Source organism: Eucyclogobius newberryi, unplaced genomic scaffold (genome assembly GCF_026437365.1).
Source record: "Eucyclogobius newberryi isolate DKJ021-1_F unplaced genomic scaffold, fEucNew1.0.hap1 SCAF_7, whole genome shotgun sequence".
Lineage (NCBI taxonomy): Eukaryota > Metazoa > Chordata > Actinopteri > Gobiiformes > Gobiidae > Eucyclogobius > Eucyclogobius newberryi.
The window spans coordinates 34,317,288-34,332,468 of record NW_027316389.1 but is presented as its reverse complement, the minus strand read 5'-3'; the positions used below and the strand labels follow the sequence as shown (position 1 = coordinate 34,332,468).

Below are 15,181 nucleotides of genomic sequence, written 5' to 3'. Positions count from 1 at the left end.
CATTGGGTATGGACATTTTCTGGTTTAGTCAAATATAATAAAACATCATCTGCGTAACAGGCAATTTTATGTTCCATCCCATCAATTCAAACACCATGAATTGTTTTTGATTGGCTAATATATTGGGCCAATGGTTCCAAGTACAAACCTAACAACAGGGGGAACCAAGCACATCCCTGCCTCACCCCTCTTTCCAAAGTCAGTGTTTTGTTGTTTTTGTATATGGTTCATTATGGGTCTGTTGTAACCAAATTTGGTAAATGTTTTATGTCAAAGTCGTTTAAATGGGATTCTTCATAATATATATTTTTTCGTTTTCCCATCTTTGTTTGTATCTTTGACGGCTTGATTGGATTCAATATGCAACATTAAATTCTCACCCTGGAAACGGACTAAACTGTAAGCAATGATTATAGGTGTTCACAGCTGGAAACAAAATGTAATATTACTGGTAAAAAAAAAATGCAGGAAACAGTATATTTTCAGTCTTCACTGTTCAATTGCATACCAGAGTTATGGCTTACAAAATGAAAAAAAAAAAATCTTACTTCGAGGAATAACAAAAAAATATTCATCTGTTTACCATTAGTGTTAACAGAGATTGAGTTGTAAAGACTGATATTGAGCTCCTTCACCCAGATTGGTAGAGGACATCATTACTGTCTGAAATTTAGCTTTTGGAGTTTATCTTACACCTGAAAAACTACTCGGATTAAACATTAGCGACCCTCAACTGGTCCAAGTATGCTTTTAAATACAATAGACTACATAGATTTTGACCTAATTCTGCAAAATCTGGACATCTGATTCACCCTCCACCTTCTAATATCACCAAAAAGAGTCTCTGGAGATGTTTGTGAGACATACTCTTTATTATAGAACCCTGTATATATAATGTTTTCTGATATTGATAATTAAATGTATGTGATCTTGATAAAATTGTGAAAAAATGTTGTACTCTAACTAAAATGGAGCTGTTGTACATGGCCATGACTAATTTACTCATGCCAATGTAATAGAAACCCATAAATCATACGTTTAACTTTTGTTTGTGATTTATTAACAGTCAGTTATGCAAACAGCATTTTTGTAAAGCATTTGTGATTACTTCTCCATAAACTAATCTCTCCTGCTGAACTTGCTTAAACTAGATAATTACACAGTTTTAATCATTGTTGGTGGTGCATGGGATAGCGTGACGACAACTGCAGGAGCTATTTTGGATGATAGATTTATTAGGGCAATTTTGATGGAAAAATAGCATTAGCCACCAAGTATGTGTATCCAAAACAGTTTAACATGGCGGCGACAACCTCCTGCTCCAAGGGGAGTAATGTCTGAGGCTTGTTACCAAACATCACTGCACGCAGCACTGTTATGCTGTTTTGTTCATTGTAATTAGCGTCGAGTTAAATCCTGTGTGATTTACATTTCTTAAAAATGAATCCCACTCTGGATAATTATGTCTGGAAAAAAGCAAGCTATAATAGTTTTGCAGTGAAAAATTAACCAAAACGTGTGGGTCCTGGAATAGTTTGTGTGTCCTGAATTACACCAAAGTACATTTTACTGATAGTTAACTGGGGATAAAGTAATACTCAAAAATATACTCAAATAAAAGTAATGTTACCATCCATCCATTTTCTACCGCTTGTTCCCTTTTGGGGTCGCGGGTGACCCCAGGATTCAAATATAATCATCTTCAAACTTTGAATGCAGACTCGTAGTCCAAAGTTAAAAGACACAATAATTAAACTCCAACTCCTCGACACCATGCAGCTGTGCCAGTGTCTCCACAACTCAGACTGGAATCGTGTGGCCCTGACTTTGAGATTTGTTAGACTCATTGAGATTTGTTAGGCTCACAGTCATCATATCGACAGATGAATCTGTTCATCAAACTGTGAAAAGTTGTCAAAAAAGTCTATTCCTGCTGACACAAAGGTGACTTGCACTTAAGCAGTCATTATATGCCACACTAAATGAAACAAACATTGGCAGAATGACTTAAATTTGGCATGAGCCAGGTAAGCTCAGAAAGATTCTGAAGATGACCTATGATTTAAAAACAGCACAGAAGATTCTTGGAGCCATTTCACACATTGTGGAAATTCAGAATGGAGAGTTTTTGGCGCTCGGAGGGGAGGACATTCAAAACAGGATTAATAAAACTAGCGTGAATGAAGCTAAATGCTACTCCAGGTATATTTTTGATGGAGAAACAGTCTAAGAACATGGTTGAAAGGTCAAAAAACCTCCATTTAGCATAATAAGTGTCCTTTAAATAAGATACATTTTGGCACACAATAACTATCTACAATAAATATAATGTTTCTACTACAAGTATTTTCCCCAACATTGCATGAAAACTTAGAGCAGATTTATTCACGACTTGGCAAATAGCTGGAATACATTTGGCCTGTATTGATTTAACACAGTGTGGACAGACAGAGCCGTTCTCCTTTTAACAGTGCAGAGCAGGCTTCTTTACACTGGGCTATTTCTATTCATGAGGCCCTGTCATCACCTCATCAGGAGCTTTATGCAAAGAGCTTGTAACAACATAGTGAGTTAATGATTTGTTTTATACTTCTGAGTTACTGTCATTGCACTGTTGTTTGTCCTCTAAATCAGTAGTGTGTGGTTACTTTTATGGAGGGGCAAGCAGACTTGAGGTGGATAACAAAAAAAAGTACATGTAAAGGTCAGGCCCCGTGTACAGCGCAAATATCTATCTTATTGAGCTAAACTACCTTACCTGTTTAATCTGCTGGAGGGATTGAATAGTCTCACTTCACCGATCAAGTCATTACACAAGCTAGCACTATTTTACTGTTATTTAAAAAACAAAACTGACATAATAATCATAATAAACATGAACAGAGTCTTAGCTACAAACACAGACTTGTCTCTAAAAGATTGTTTTTATGTCCATTTGTTGAGACCTGGCGCTGCTGTTGCTTCGCTTCTCCTCTGCACATGCTCAGTTAGAAACATCCTTGATTCCCACAGGTTTATTTAGCGTGGTTTGAGCACAGATCCATGGGTTTGAGGCTGTGTGTTTCTCAGCGCGAACGTGCTCATGATGCTGCTGTACACCACTGGAAGGTTGAATCTCTTCTCTTGCTTAGAATCTTCACCTCACTGTCCTCAAAAGAGTGGTTTGTGGCTTTAAAATGAAGATGCACGGCGCTCTGTGGTCCTGAATTTGCATGCCTTCTGTGTTGATAAATCCTCTTGTGTAGTGGCTGTGTCGAAGCATCTTGTTTTCTTTAAGACATGTCCAGAGACTACAACTGAACCTTTTCTACATCAGAACAATGCATTCATGTTTTATCAGACAACAACATCATCTCCCTCTCTTTATTATAACAGTTTCTTAGCCCGAGTTTGACTTAATGCTCATTTATGCGCTATATTCGAGATGGACACATGGAGGTCAGATCATTTGGTCTCAAGAGTGGTAGATCAACTTTTTGTGACTAGAGCAAGCTGCAAAACAAATGCCTTTTCCAACAAATGTCATCTAAAAACGTCCATGGGCGCCTCCATTGCTGTGTCTATATTTCGGGCCTGGATGCTCTGAAGGACCCAGCCCAAGGAGGCTTCCAAGGAGGCTTCCAAGGAGGCTTCCAAATAGGCTCCGCCGACAACAATGGCCGTGCCAAAATGTGACAGGCCTAGCATACAGAGCCGCTCTATCACCTAGCAACCAAGACTCGCTGCTTCATGCGCAGGAAGTGAAGCAACCGGCCTTCAAATGTAGCCTTCGGAGTATGTAGACCCGGATTTGAGACACAGCATATGTTTTTCATTTTCTCTCTTTCTTTATTTGGTTAACTGTCTAACTGACTTTAAGTGCCCTCTGATGTTTTTTTTAACAGAACATATTCAACATTAGAAAAAGTTGAATGTATACATTTGGTGAAGGCAACTACGCTTGGAACACTCAGATCTGTTAAGTGTGAAAATGAAGCATAAATGAGCCTTAAAGAGCCTTTGGACACTGTTGTGCTGTTCTGGCCACTTTATGGATGCATTTGATCCATTCATACATTTCAGAGAATGCTGATATTCTTAAATTTCCTAAGCTAGATTGAAAAAAATATATTAATAAAACCGCCTGTTAATACAGAAATATTTCCAAATAATCAAATATGCTCCCTTTCTCGCTCTGCAAGGCAATCGCTGCTTGAATTCACACGTTGGAGTGTTAGCGTGAGGTGTCGAGCACGTCACCAGATAAGACTCTTTATTTTTCTTTCCTTATGTATTCTGCTCTGATGAATGTGCTTGCCTTTCCCAGCCTCTCCCTGGATGGATGTCCGCAAGACGCCCAGCAAAATCGATCTGTATGACGTCCGCCGGAGACCTTGGTGAGTCAGCCACTGTCAATGCAAATTAATAAGATGTAAACTCTGCTCTGGCCCCAGAGAGTGGTGAAAAGTGATTATAAACTCATCACAGAGAATAATAATGCTCAGAATGTATAAGTTGAGTGAAGTATAGGTGGACCGAAAATGGTTTAAAAAACTAATTCTGTTTTTCACATTCTTAAGACAAAAAAAAAAAAGGTGTGGCACAGTTCCTTTAAATTCTCAGACCGAACATCTGTGTGGAGTTGTGCAATGGGCCTGGGACGGCAAGATCACCCCCTTTACTATGTTTTAATGTGATTAAACTGAACTGAACTACGAGCTAACAGCTAGGGACTCTTGAGTCTGTGGTCCCTCGCTGCAACTATGATGACAGTAGACTAGTTGCTGATTTGTCATTTCACAATGCTTCAGCCTCTACTAGAGGATATTCAATTATACTGACTAACACTGCCTTGTCACATAAAAACAGTAATAATAAGGACTGAGCCAAGGCAAACCCAGTGTCTACCAGACTTATTTATTGACCTTTATTTAACCAGGATAGTTGCTCTAAGCAGTGAAGCGAGAGCGCTAACAGCTGTGCCGTGCTGCAGAACTGGAGCAGATCATAGCAGATCTAGGACAAGATGAGGTTTAAACCAAGACATTTGGAAACATCAGACAAAAAACACATCTTAAACAAGACTAGACCACAAGCACTAAAACAGAACTAAACCTGTGCAGAGAGGGTCACTTCGCCTTGCGATACAAGATGTTTACTTGTCTGTTCCCCGGGTTTGGACTGATTGGAAATGCAAGCCTTTAGCTATGCTGCTCCCACAGCTTGGAACTCTCTCCGGTTTGATGTGGTCAACACATTTTGCCTCATTTTTGCCCCAGGTCACCCTTGAACAAGAGGTCTCCACCTCAATGGGTTCTTACATAGTTAAATAATGGTTAATCAAATAAATACCCCGACTACCCAGGACTTGACTTTTCAGTCACAACCCCAAAATAACAACTTCGCTACCCCCAAAGTGATTTTGTAGCTGTCTAATATCAGATTTTTTAATTTTGCTTTTTTGAGGATATAGACCTAGATAAATTACTTTGGTAGGCCAACAAACAATAATGTCAATTTACCACTACATTTGGGTATCAATTCCTTGTTTAAGATTATTGCATGCACAATCACCACATCAAAATTTGGACTAAACCTATAACTAAACCTTGACTAGACCAGGACTAGAATTGCACATCTACACTGTGTCAACGCATCATATTTTCTTTCCAACACTAATGCAAGGGTGTTCAAAACAGAAAAAACACAGAAAAAACATTCAGTTAGTTGTCATTCTAGTGCTTGAAGTATTTTGTTGTTCTCATTCTAGGTACATCCAGGGAGCTGCCTCGCCCAAAGACATGCTAATCCTGGTGGACGCGTGAGTTCCCAGATAATTCCATTGATCCATAACGAACTAATAGCAGCATGATTTCCCCCGATTATACCAGCGGCTCCATAATGTGATGTATTTCCCTTGGCGGAGGCTGCCTTAATTACAGATGGACTCTCAGAGGATATGGGGACAGCGGGAGCGTGTTTTGGAGAAGAGTATTTTTAATTTTGTTTACTCGTTTTTGTTTACAGGAGTGGCAGCGTCTCAGGTCTGACGCTCAAGCTCATCCGCACATCGGTCGGCGAAATGCTCGAGACCCTTTCGGACGATGATTACGTCAATGTGGTTTATGTAAGTCGACATTTTTCTCGTTTGTTTATTTCAGAAATGCTTCTAACGAGTTTGGTGAGGATTTATGGACTTTAAATCAGTAGGAGACTTTAAGATTTCTACCATTGTCACAAATCTGGGAAATTTGGAACCAAGGCCAAGAGAAGGAGTTTGGCTGAAAAGTCAAAAATGTCAATTTTGCACATTGTGTCGTTTAAAGGAGAACTGAGTAACATTTAGACCTCATTTAATGCCTGTCTGTAAAAGTGTAAAAGAAATTGGAAGTATGTAGTGTTTAAAATTGCAAGAAGTTGTGCTTAGTTATAAAACAGAATCCCTTTGTGATGTCATCAATTTGCGAAGTGCCATTGACAGATTACACTTTTCTGACACACTTTTCTGACAGTTTAAATGATCATTAAACACATTTACAGTGTTGTATCTTATTACTGTTTGTCAAATCATAACTGTTGTGTAATTTAAATGGATTTTGGCTCTTGTTTACAGTCTGGTTGCTAGGTAACAGCTGTGGAATTACCTTTACCTATGTCATATTTGTGCTCATCTCCAACCAGGAAGTACAATTATAAACTTAACAAAAATGGTCAAACTGGGGACAAACAGGCAAAATGTTTAGCACAATCTGAACTATAATTATGTTCACTACGTTTTAGTGAAATGTGTAGTTTAACCTGTACTATAGACTTTAAGAAATGGTGTAATTAACTGCTTAAGACTCATATTTGACCTTTATTTGTGACCCATGTGCTGTTGTTCTTTTGATGTAGATTAAACCAAATTTAGCATTTACAAGTGTTAACAATGTCAGATTCTAAAGTAATATTCATGTTAACAAAACCAATATTGAGATGCAACTATACCTGTCTTTTCTGTGATAAGATTATTTAGAATTGTTAGCACTGCAGGTCATAGTTAGCTGCATTTAGCTCGTAATAATTGTGCTTGCTTTAGCTGCTTCAGGTTTGTGTGGGTTTAAAAATTGGCCGTTAAAGTGCAGTAGTTTGCCGTAGACCTGCTCCGTAACAGGACTGGGGGACATTACACAGTGGTTTTATCGTCAGGTGAGCACTTCGTTCTGGGCTGTTGTTGATGAAAATAACTTTGATGACTTTGCTGATGTTTGGTTAAACCTTGAGCATGTCTTTTCAGTGCGTGCCCTTCACTTGTCCGTGCAGCTGCTGGGAAGTTGTAGCGTTTCTATACTCATTTGTAATTTTTATCACTGCCTTTTTGATGCATATAAATCCACCTGTTGTACATATACTTTTTTTGTTAAAACGAAAGGGCCACTGTGATCCAGATGTGAGGTACAGCTCTTGGTGACATCAATCAGCCGATAATTAGGCAATACAAATCAGCATTGACAACTTTTGAATAAAATTATTGTGGAATTCAGTTTAACTTATATATATATATATATATATATATATATATATATATATATATATTCAAATTCTTTTCCCCTATCAATATGAGCACAGCTGTAATGATATATAAGGCGTATAATCATTTGCTCCCTCCCTGTATACAGCAGGTATTTGAACACAGTACAACCTTAGAAGAACAGGGAATATTCAAAATACTTAAGACCAGAAAGTAATTGCATGTTTGTTAAAGGGGTTAGTACGGTATATGGACAACCTGGATAATCAATTAAAAATGACCTATTGAATAATTGCCTTCAAAAGTAGGTATAAAACATTATTTTTTGAAAACTACAGAACTCTGGAATGATCTGTGTTTATTGTGTAGAGAGTAATGTATAGATTCTTAGGAGTTCATCCTGTACATCCTGTAAAATGACCAAATAAACTACTACTACTACTACTAGTTTCCCTCCCCTGATCTACAGCAGGAGGCACATGAGTCTGCAGCCACACGGGGCCAGACAGAGATGGAGCGTCGGGCTATAGATATGTGTCGGGAATGGCCTCCTCGAAACAGGAGCGTAATGAAATCCCTCTGCTCGATTTGGTGTGCAGGATTAAACGTGTGTGCGGGCCAAGAGCTTGTCCGACGCTTTACTTGTCAGCGCCAAACCAATTCACACTACAAGCATGGAATGTACAGCATCAAACCTGCAGCCATTCTGGGGCCAAATACTCTACAAAAATTGAGATTATAATGTAGTCATTGATATTTTTGATTAAATTATTTTCACCCTAATATCATTCCATGTAGTACCGGGACTAACATTTCAGTGACAATGTGAAGTTGTTGTGTGATTTTGCATAAAGTCACTGCAGTAACGCAGTAATCACTGTACTGTCAGTAGGCCGAAATTATGAAACTATAACCAAAATGAGAACAACAATAATAGGTTAGATAATTGTAGTAAAAGTACCTTAAACCAAATTCCACACATAGATGGAGCTCCCCCTGCAGCTCCCTTGTGAAAATACACTGTCAAAGAACAGACCCAAAATCCTATGTATATATTTTATTTTATTCTCTTTATTGAAATAAGGCAGTACAATCATAAAAAAAAAAACATTTAACACTGCCTAGTATGTATTTTTTCTTCCACAGTGTAATTACAGGCGCAGGAAAGCAAGGCCAGAATGAAAAGCTAGTGACAGACGGCGAGCTATAGGTGATTGGTTGCAGAGAAAAGCAGAAATGAAAGAGAACCAAATTGGAAAGAGAGGAGACTTCGAAGATTCTATATAAATAAAAAATAGAGGGTAGGTTTTAGAGGGAGAGAGTCGTTTTTATTGACACAAGATGGATGGGTGTGAGCGTTGTGGAGAGGAATTACAGCTGGGTTGAGAAAAGAAAACGAAAGAAAGAAAAATCAGATTAAGAGATGAAAAGAGTGGAAGGTTGAACCATTTTGGAAATATATCTCTTTTTTTATTATCAATTTTGATGATTTATAATTTATTTATAATATTTTTCCCTAAAACAAGGTCCCAGCGCATACATTTTTAAACGGCAACATTGCAATTATAGAGAAGACTGAAATATAAACTGTTACACGAATACAAGGATCACATGTATCGTCTCAAAACCATATATATATATATATATTTTTAAATGACACATGGGACTTAATTTTTGCAAATGACTGGCGGCTTGTCAGAGAAGCCCAGGGTAAATTTATTCCATATAAACCAAAGTTATAAATACTGGATTAGTGGCTTGTGCTCATTTTATTCTGAAAATGTAGGAGAATGATGGACAGTATTGCTCGTGAAAGGATGTCGGAGCGGTTCAGAGTGGAGGATGACGTCGTGGCAGGGGAGTGGGATTTCTTTCTTTTTTTAATGCCGTACCTCACATTTTTTAAATTTTTTTATTGTTACTATATTTTTTTTTACTAGGTTTTTAAAGTTTTTTAACAGTTTTTTTATATATACATAACAAAATAACTAAAGAAATATATGAATTAAGAGACAAAAATAATAATCAGAATGTGTTTATAGAGGTCTAAAGTCAACTACAGGGTAAGGACATACTTGCAATGAGCATATACATGTATATCGAGTAGTAAAAAGCATTCATAATAGAATACGTGTGACAAAGGTCTCGGTGCAGCTTCAACAGGAGGATTTGTCCGGTTTGAGTGTGAGTTGGAGAGTGATCACAGTGACCCTCCTCTGAGAGTCCAGGGGAACTCTGGAGACTCTGGAAACCTCTCTTAAACCTCACTCTTAATCCGCTCACATCTTCTGCTGCATTAGGTGTGCAAACGTATCATTCTGACCTGTTCTCCTGCTCAGTTTGAAACTATGGACCGTTTCGAATATTGCGAAGTCACCTGAACCTGTTGAGATGTGTCTTTACGGAGAGCGGACATCAGACAATGCCTCCGGTCCGACACTGCCCACAGGGAGCCTTTGTTTTGGACGTGCATTTGGTCTTCACTGTGGACTCAAAAGTGCAATTATCAGCCTGAGAAGCAGCGTGTGCCCGTCTGAGATTCTGAATGAGATGTGCGAGAGAAAAGAGATTGGACGGGCACAATTTTAATTTTCACTTGCAAATGTTTCCTGCCAGTAATTTGTAGTTTCCTCTTTATGTTCTCAAAAGCTTTTCATACAGATGCAGTTAGATCTGGCACTGCAAACTCTCCCTTTTATTGCAACGTCCACTCTTTCTTGAATAGATTTAGGCATTTTGACATATTATTCTTGAGTATTTTTACATTTTTAACAAGTAAAGGTGCGCGTAGTGAGGTGTACTATGTGACTTTTCTGGTTGGAAGTCACATATGGGATTTTGTTACATCATTTTTATACCATTTTTTGTAAAATTGACTTTAAAATGTAAGCAGAAAGTTTGACTCTGTTGCCGTGACTGTGCAAAGTTTAACTAGCTTGATGGAGGAGGTAAAGGACACTTCACATCATGTCATTTCTTTTTAAATGTCAGGTACAAGCTACATACGTTTGCAGAGTTGTAGACTTTTATATTCGTTATCAGACTGTTGCAGCTATTTCACATTTTAGATATGTTTTGAGCTCTTACGGGACAAAATGACCAATCATTGACTCTCAACATTCAAATTGTTGTGATGTCATTTGCATAATGTGTAAAATCTGCCCCGGAGACAGGTCAGAATTCTACAGTAGAATGTAAACTCACATTTCAGCATCATTATAAGTCAGCTGAAGAAACACGAATATTCAAAATGAAGCAATCATTTTGTTGCGTAACATTCCTCTGTATTTGACAAAGTTTACTATTGAGATATTTATAGTGACTGACAAAAATGTGCCTCAGCGACTGACTCTGACTCAGCCAAACAACCACGAGACAACCTTCCAACCTACGAGCCTCTGACACCAACGAGCTGCAGAAGGAGTATGTCAGCAACAGTACTTCATGACTAAATAAAAGTACACCATGTGACGTTTGGTGTTAAAATGTTAACAAATCAGGCAACAAATTCTTCTGAACGATTCGTTAAAGGTCCCATAACATTCAAAATCGACTTTTCAGAGCTTTTAACCTTCTTACATTGCTATTTGTGCTTCATATATGTACTCAGAGTGTTTTTTTGATTGATTCCCGCAGTGTTTAGCTATATTACAGACTATCTCCTTTCCTCCAATCTCCAAACTGACGGGGGGTGGGGCAAGACCGCGTCATAACCACAGGCACGCGTCATCATCTGAAGTTCTATCGTTTGTCACTCAGTCGCGCGGCAGGAGCGGCGCACGGCGGAGCAGACAGCTGTGGGGCTACGTCACGGGTGGGCGGGGCACACACGCGTTCTGAGACTACGTCACGGGTTGGGCGGGGGAGCCAGATCGCTCTTCGCAAGGGTGGGGGCGAATATCAAACCAAGCCGTCTGCATTTCCGGGTTGGTGAGGGGGTCCAAGGTCTGGGTGATATTTCTTAACTATTATGTTAAGGATGTTGCACAGCCCTTATTATTATCAATTATACACTTAGGATAGACTACGAAACGTGAAAAAAAGCATGTTATGGCACCTTTAAAATCTATGTACAAGATTGGAACGTTTGGTGCTACTTTAAGGTCTGATCTTTATGTTTCTATTGGAGAAAACGAAAGAAAGTTACAATGTCCCATGTAAATCTGTGGATGCAAACTAAATTAAATAATATATGTTTTGGTGCAAATTGGATAATGTTTCTTGGTGAAATTGTTTGTGTTGAGAGAGCAAACTGACCAAAAAAAACTAATAAACTAAACCCATCTATCGCTATGGAGACGGTTGGCTTACAGTTTGTGAAGATACAGTATGTGACAGCAAAAAACATGCAGTTGTTAAAGTTAAATGTCAAACTGTGGCAAAGCAAAGCAATAATGTCTCCATAGAGAAAAGCAGAAAAGTTACACAGTGAAGCTTTAAAATGAGTGGAATTTTCTGATACTAGAGCTGTTTATGAGGAACGTCTGAGAGCGCGACATCATTCAAAGTGTCTTATCAAAAGAAAGTAAATCCATGAGATAATTAAACAACACAAATATCAATACAAGTTAATTAAAAAGACTTCAAACTAAATACTGGCTGTCTGTTGACATCCGCACAGCCCAAAAGCTCTGGCTGAGCCCTGCACAGTCGTCCTGCCGTGTTCTGATCCTCTTCTACACAAGTCAGACTCCAGCAAACAGACGTATGTGCACCACCACGTTTAGTGTCAACACGTTTGTGCAAAGACTTTTACTCACGACTGCAGCGTCATGTCTGCAAGAGAGGATTCTGCTGTCAGCAAGTTCCAATAAGATGGAGAGGAGGTGGAGGAGGGATGGAGAGGAGATGGAGAGGAGGTGGAGAGGAGGTGGAGGGGAGATGGAGAGGAGGTGGAGGAGGGATGGAGAGGAGATGGAGAGGAGATGGAGAGGAGGTGGAGAGGAGATGGAGAGGAGGTGGAGAGGAGGTGGAGGGGAGATGGAGAGGAGGTGGAGGAGAGATGGAGGAGGGATGGAGGAGAGATGGAAAGGAAATGGAGGAGGGATGGAGAGGAGGTGGAGGAGATATTGAGAGGAGGTGGAGAGGAGGTGGAGGAGGGATGGAGAGGAGATGGAGAGGAGGTGGAGAGGAGGTGGAGGGGAGATGGAGAGGAGGTGGAGGAGGGATGGAGAGGAGATGGAGAGGAGATGGAGAGGAGGTGGAGAGGAGGTGGAGAGGAGGTGGAGAGGAGGTGGAGGGGAGATGGAGAGGAGGTGGAGGAGGGATGGAGAGGAGGTGGAGAGGAGGTGGAGGAGGGATGGAGAGGAGGTGGAGGAGAGATGGAGGAGGGATGGAGGAGAGATGGAAAGGAAATGGAGGAGGGATGGAGGGTGGGGAGATATTGAGAGGAGGTGGAGAGGAGGTGGAGGAGGGATGGAGAGGAGATGGAGAGGAGGTGGAGAGGAGGTGGAGGGGAGATGGAGAGGAGGTGGAGGAGGGATGGAGAGGAGATGGAGAGGAGGTGGAGGGGAGATGGAGAGGAGGTGGAGGAGGGATGGAGAGGAGGTGGAGGAGGATGGAGGAGGGATGGAGAGGAGGTGGAGGAGGAGGTGGAGAGGAGGGAGAGGAGGGGAGGAGGGAGGGAGGAGGAGGGAGTGGAGAGGAGGTGGAGGAGGAGTGGAGAGGAGGTGGAGGGGAGATGGAGAGGAGGTGGAGGAGGTGGAGTGGAGGTGGAGGAGAGTGGAGAGGAGGTGGAGGGAGTGGAGAGGAGGTGGAGGAGGATGGAGGAGATGGAGAGGGAGGGTGGAGGAGAGATGGGAGGTGGGAGGAGGAAGAGAGAGGAGGGAGTGGAGGGGTGGAGAGGAGGTGGGAGGGAGGAGGTGGAGGGGAGATGGAGAGGAGGTGGAGGGAGGGAGGAGGATGGAGAGGTGTGGAGGGAGATGGAGAGGGTGGAGGAGATGGAGAGGAGGTGGAGGAGGAGATGGAGAGGAGGTTGGAGGAGAGATGGAGTGGAGGAGGTGGAGGAGGTTGGAGAGGAGTGGTGAGGAGGTGGAGAGGAGGTGGAGGGGAGATGGAGAGGAGGTGGAGGAGGGATGAGAGGAGATGGAGAGAGGTGGAGGGAGATGGAGAGGAGGTGGAGGAGGGATGGAGAGGAGGGGAGAGGAGTGGAGAGGAGGTGGAGGGGAGATGAGAGGAGGTGGAGGAGATGGAGAGGGATGGAGAGAGGTGGAGGAGGTGGGGTGAGTGGAGTGGAGGTGGAGGAGGAGAGGAGGTGAGAGGATGGAGGAGGAGTGGAGAGGAGGTGGAGGGAGGATGGAGGAGGAGGTGGAGGAGAGAGGTGGAGGAGGGTGGAGGAGGTGGGGGATGGAGAGGAGTGGAGAGGATGGAGGAGAGGTGAGGAGGTGGAGAGGAGGTGAGGAGGGATGGCGAGGAGGATGGAGAGGGTGGAGGGAGATGGAGAGGAGGTGGAGGGGAGATGGAGAGGAGGTGGAGGAGGGATGGAGAGGAGGATGGAGAGAGGTGGAGAGGAGGTGGAGGAGAGTGGAGAGGAGGTGGAGGAGGGAGGGAGAGGAGAGGAGGGATGGAGAGGAGGTGGAGGAGAGATGAGAGGAGGTGGAGAGGAGGTGGAGGAGGGATGGAGAGGAGGTGGAGAGTGGGAGGGATGAGAGGAGATGGAGAGGAGGGGGAGGAGAGGAGGAGGAGGAGGAGGAGGAGGTGGAGAGGAGGTGGAGGAGGGAGGAGATGGAGAGGAGGGAGGAGGGGGATGGAGAGGAGGTGGAGAGAGGTGGAGGGGGATGGAGAGGAGGTGGAGGGGAGGAGGAGTGGAGAGGAGGTGGAGAGGAGGAGGTGGAGGAGATGGGAGAGGAGGTGGAGGAGGGATGGAGAGGGATGGAGAGGAGGTGGAGAGGAGTGGAGGGGAGAGAGAGGAGGTGGGAGGAGATGGAGAGGAGGTGGAGAGGTGGAGAGGAGGTGGAGAGGAGGGGGAGGTGGTTGGGGAGGAGAGATGGAGAGGAGGGTGGAGGAGGGATGGAGAGGAGATGGAGGAGGAGATGGAGAGGAGGTGGAGAGGAGGAGGAGAGGAGGTGGAGAGGAGGTGGGAGGGGGATGGAGAGGAGGTGGAGGAGAGATGGAGAGGAGGTGGGAGGGAGAGTGGAGGGGTGAGAGGGGGAGGGAGATAGGAGAGGGATGGAGAGATGGTGAGGAAGGAGGAGGAGGTGGAGAGGAGGTGAGGATGAGAGAGTGGAGAGGAGGGGAGGCAGGGATGGAGAGGAGATGGAGAGGTGGCGAGGGAGGTGGAGGGGAGATGGAGAGGAGGGTGGAGAGGGATGGAGAGGAGAGGGTGAGGGTGGGGAGGAGGATGGGGTGTGGAGGGAGGTGAGGAGGGTGGAGGGGGAGTGGAGGGAGGTGAGGGGGATGGAGATGGAGGTGGAGGGTGGTGGTGGGGATGGTGGTGGGGTGGAGTGGTGGGGGTGGGAGATGGAGGAGGGGGTGGGGGAGGGGAGAGAGGGGGGAGAGGAAAGGACGAGGTGATGGAGAGAGAGGGTGAGGAGGTATTGAGAGGAGATGGAAGCGTAAGGTGGATGAGGGATGGAGAGATGGAGAGGTGTATGATGAGAGAGGAGTGGAGAGGAGATGGAGAAGAGGAGGAGAAGGAAGGATGGAGAGGAGATGGGATGAGGAGGTGGAGGGGAGATGGAGTGGAGGTGGAGG

At 43.0% G+C, this 15,181-nt stretch overlaps 1 protein-coding gene across 1 annotated transcript in view; it reads left to right on the top strand.

Moving 5' to 3' along the window:
• LOC140348519 (voltage-dependent calcium channel subunit alpha-2/delta-1-like) overlaps window positions 1-15,181 on the top strand; it is a 181,738-nt gene that overhangs the window by 113,088 nt on the left and 53,469 nt on the right. Inside the window, exons 8-10 of the mRNA XM_072434451.1 lie at window positions 4,307-4,376; window positions 5,750-5,800; window positions 6,007-6,106. Of these exons, the coding sequence (XP_072290552.1) occupies window positions 4,307-4,376; window positions 5,750-5,800; window positions 6,007-6,106 (221 nt within the window). The remainder of the gene's footprint in view (window positions 1-4,306; window positions 4,377-5,749; window positions 5,801-6,006; window positions 6,107-15,181) is intronic.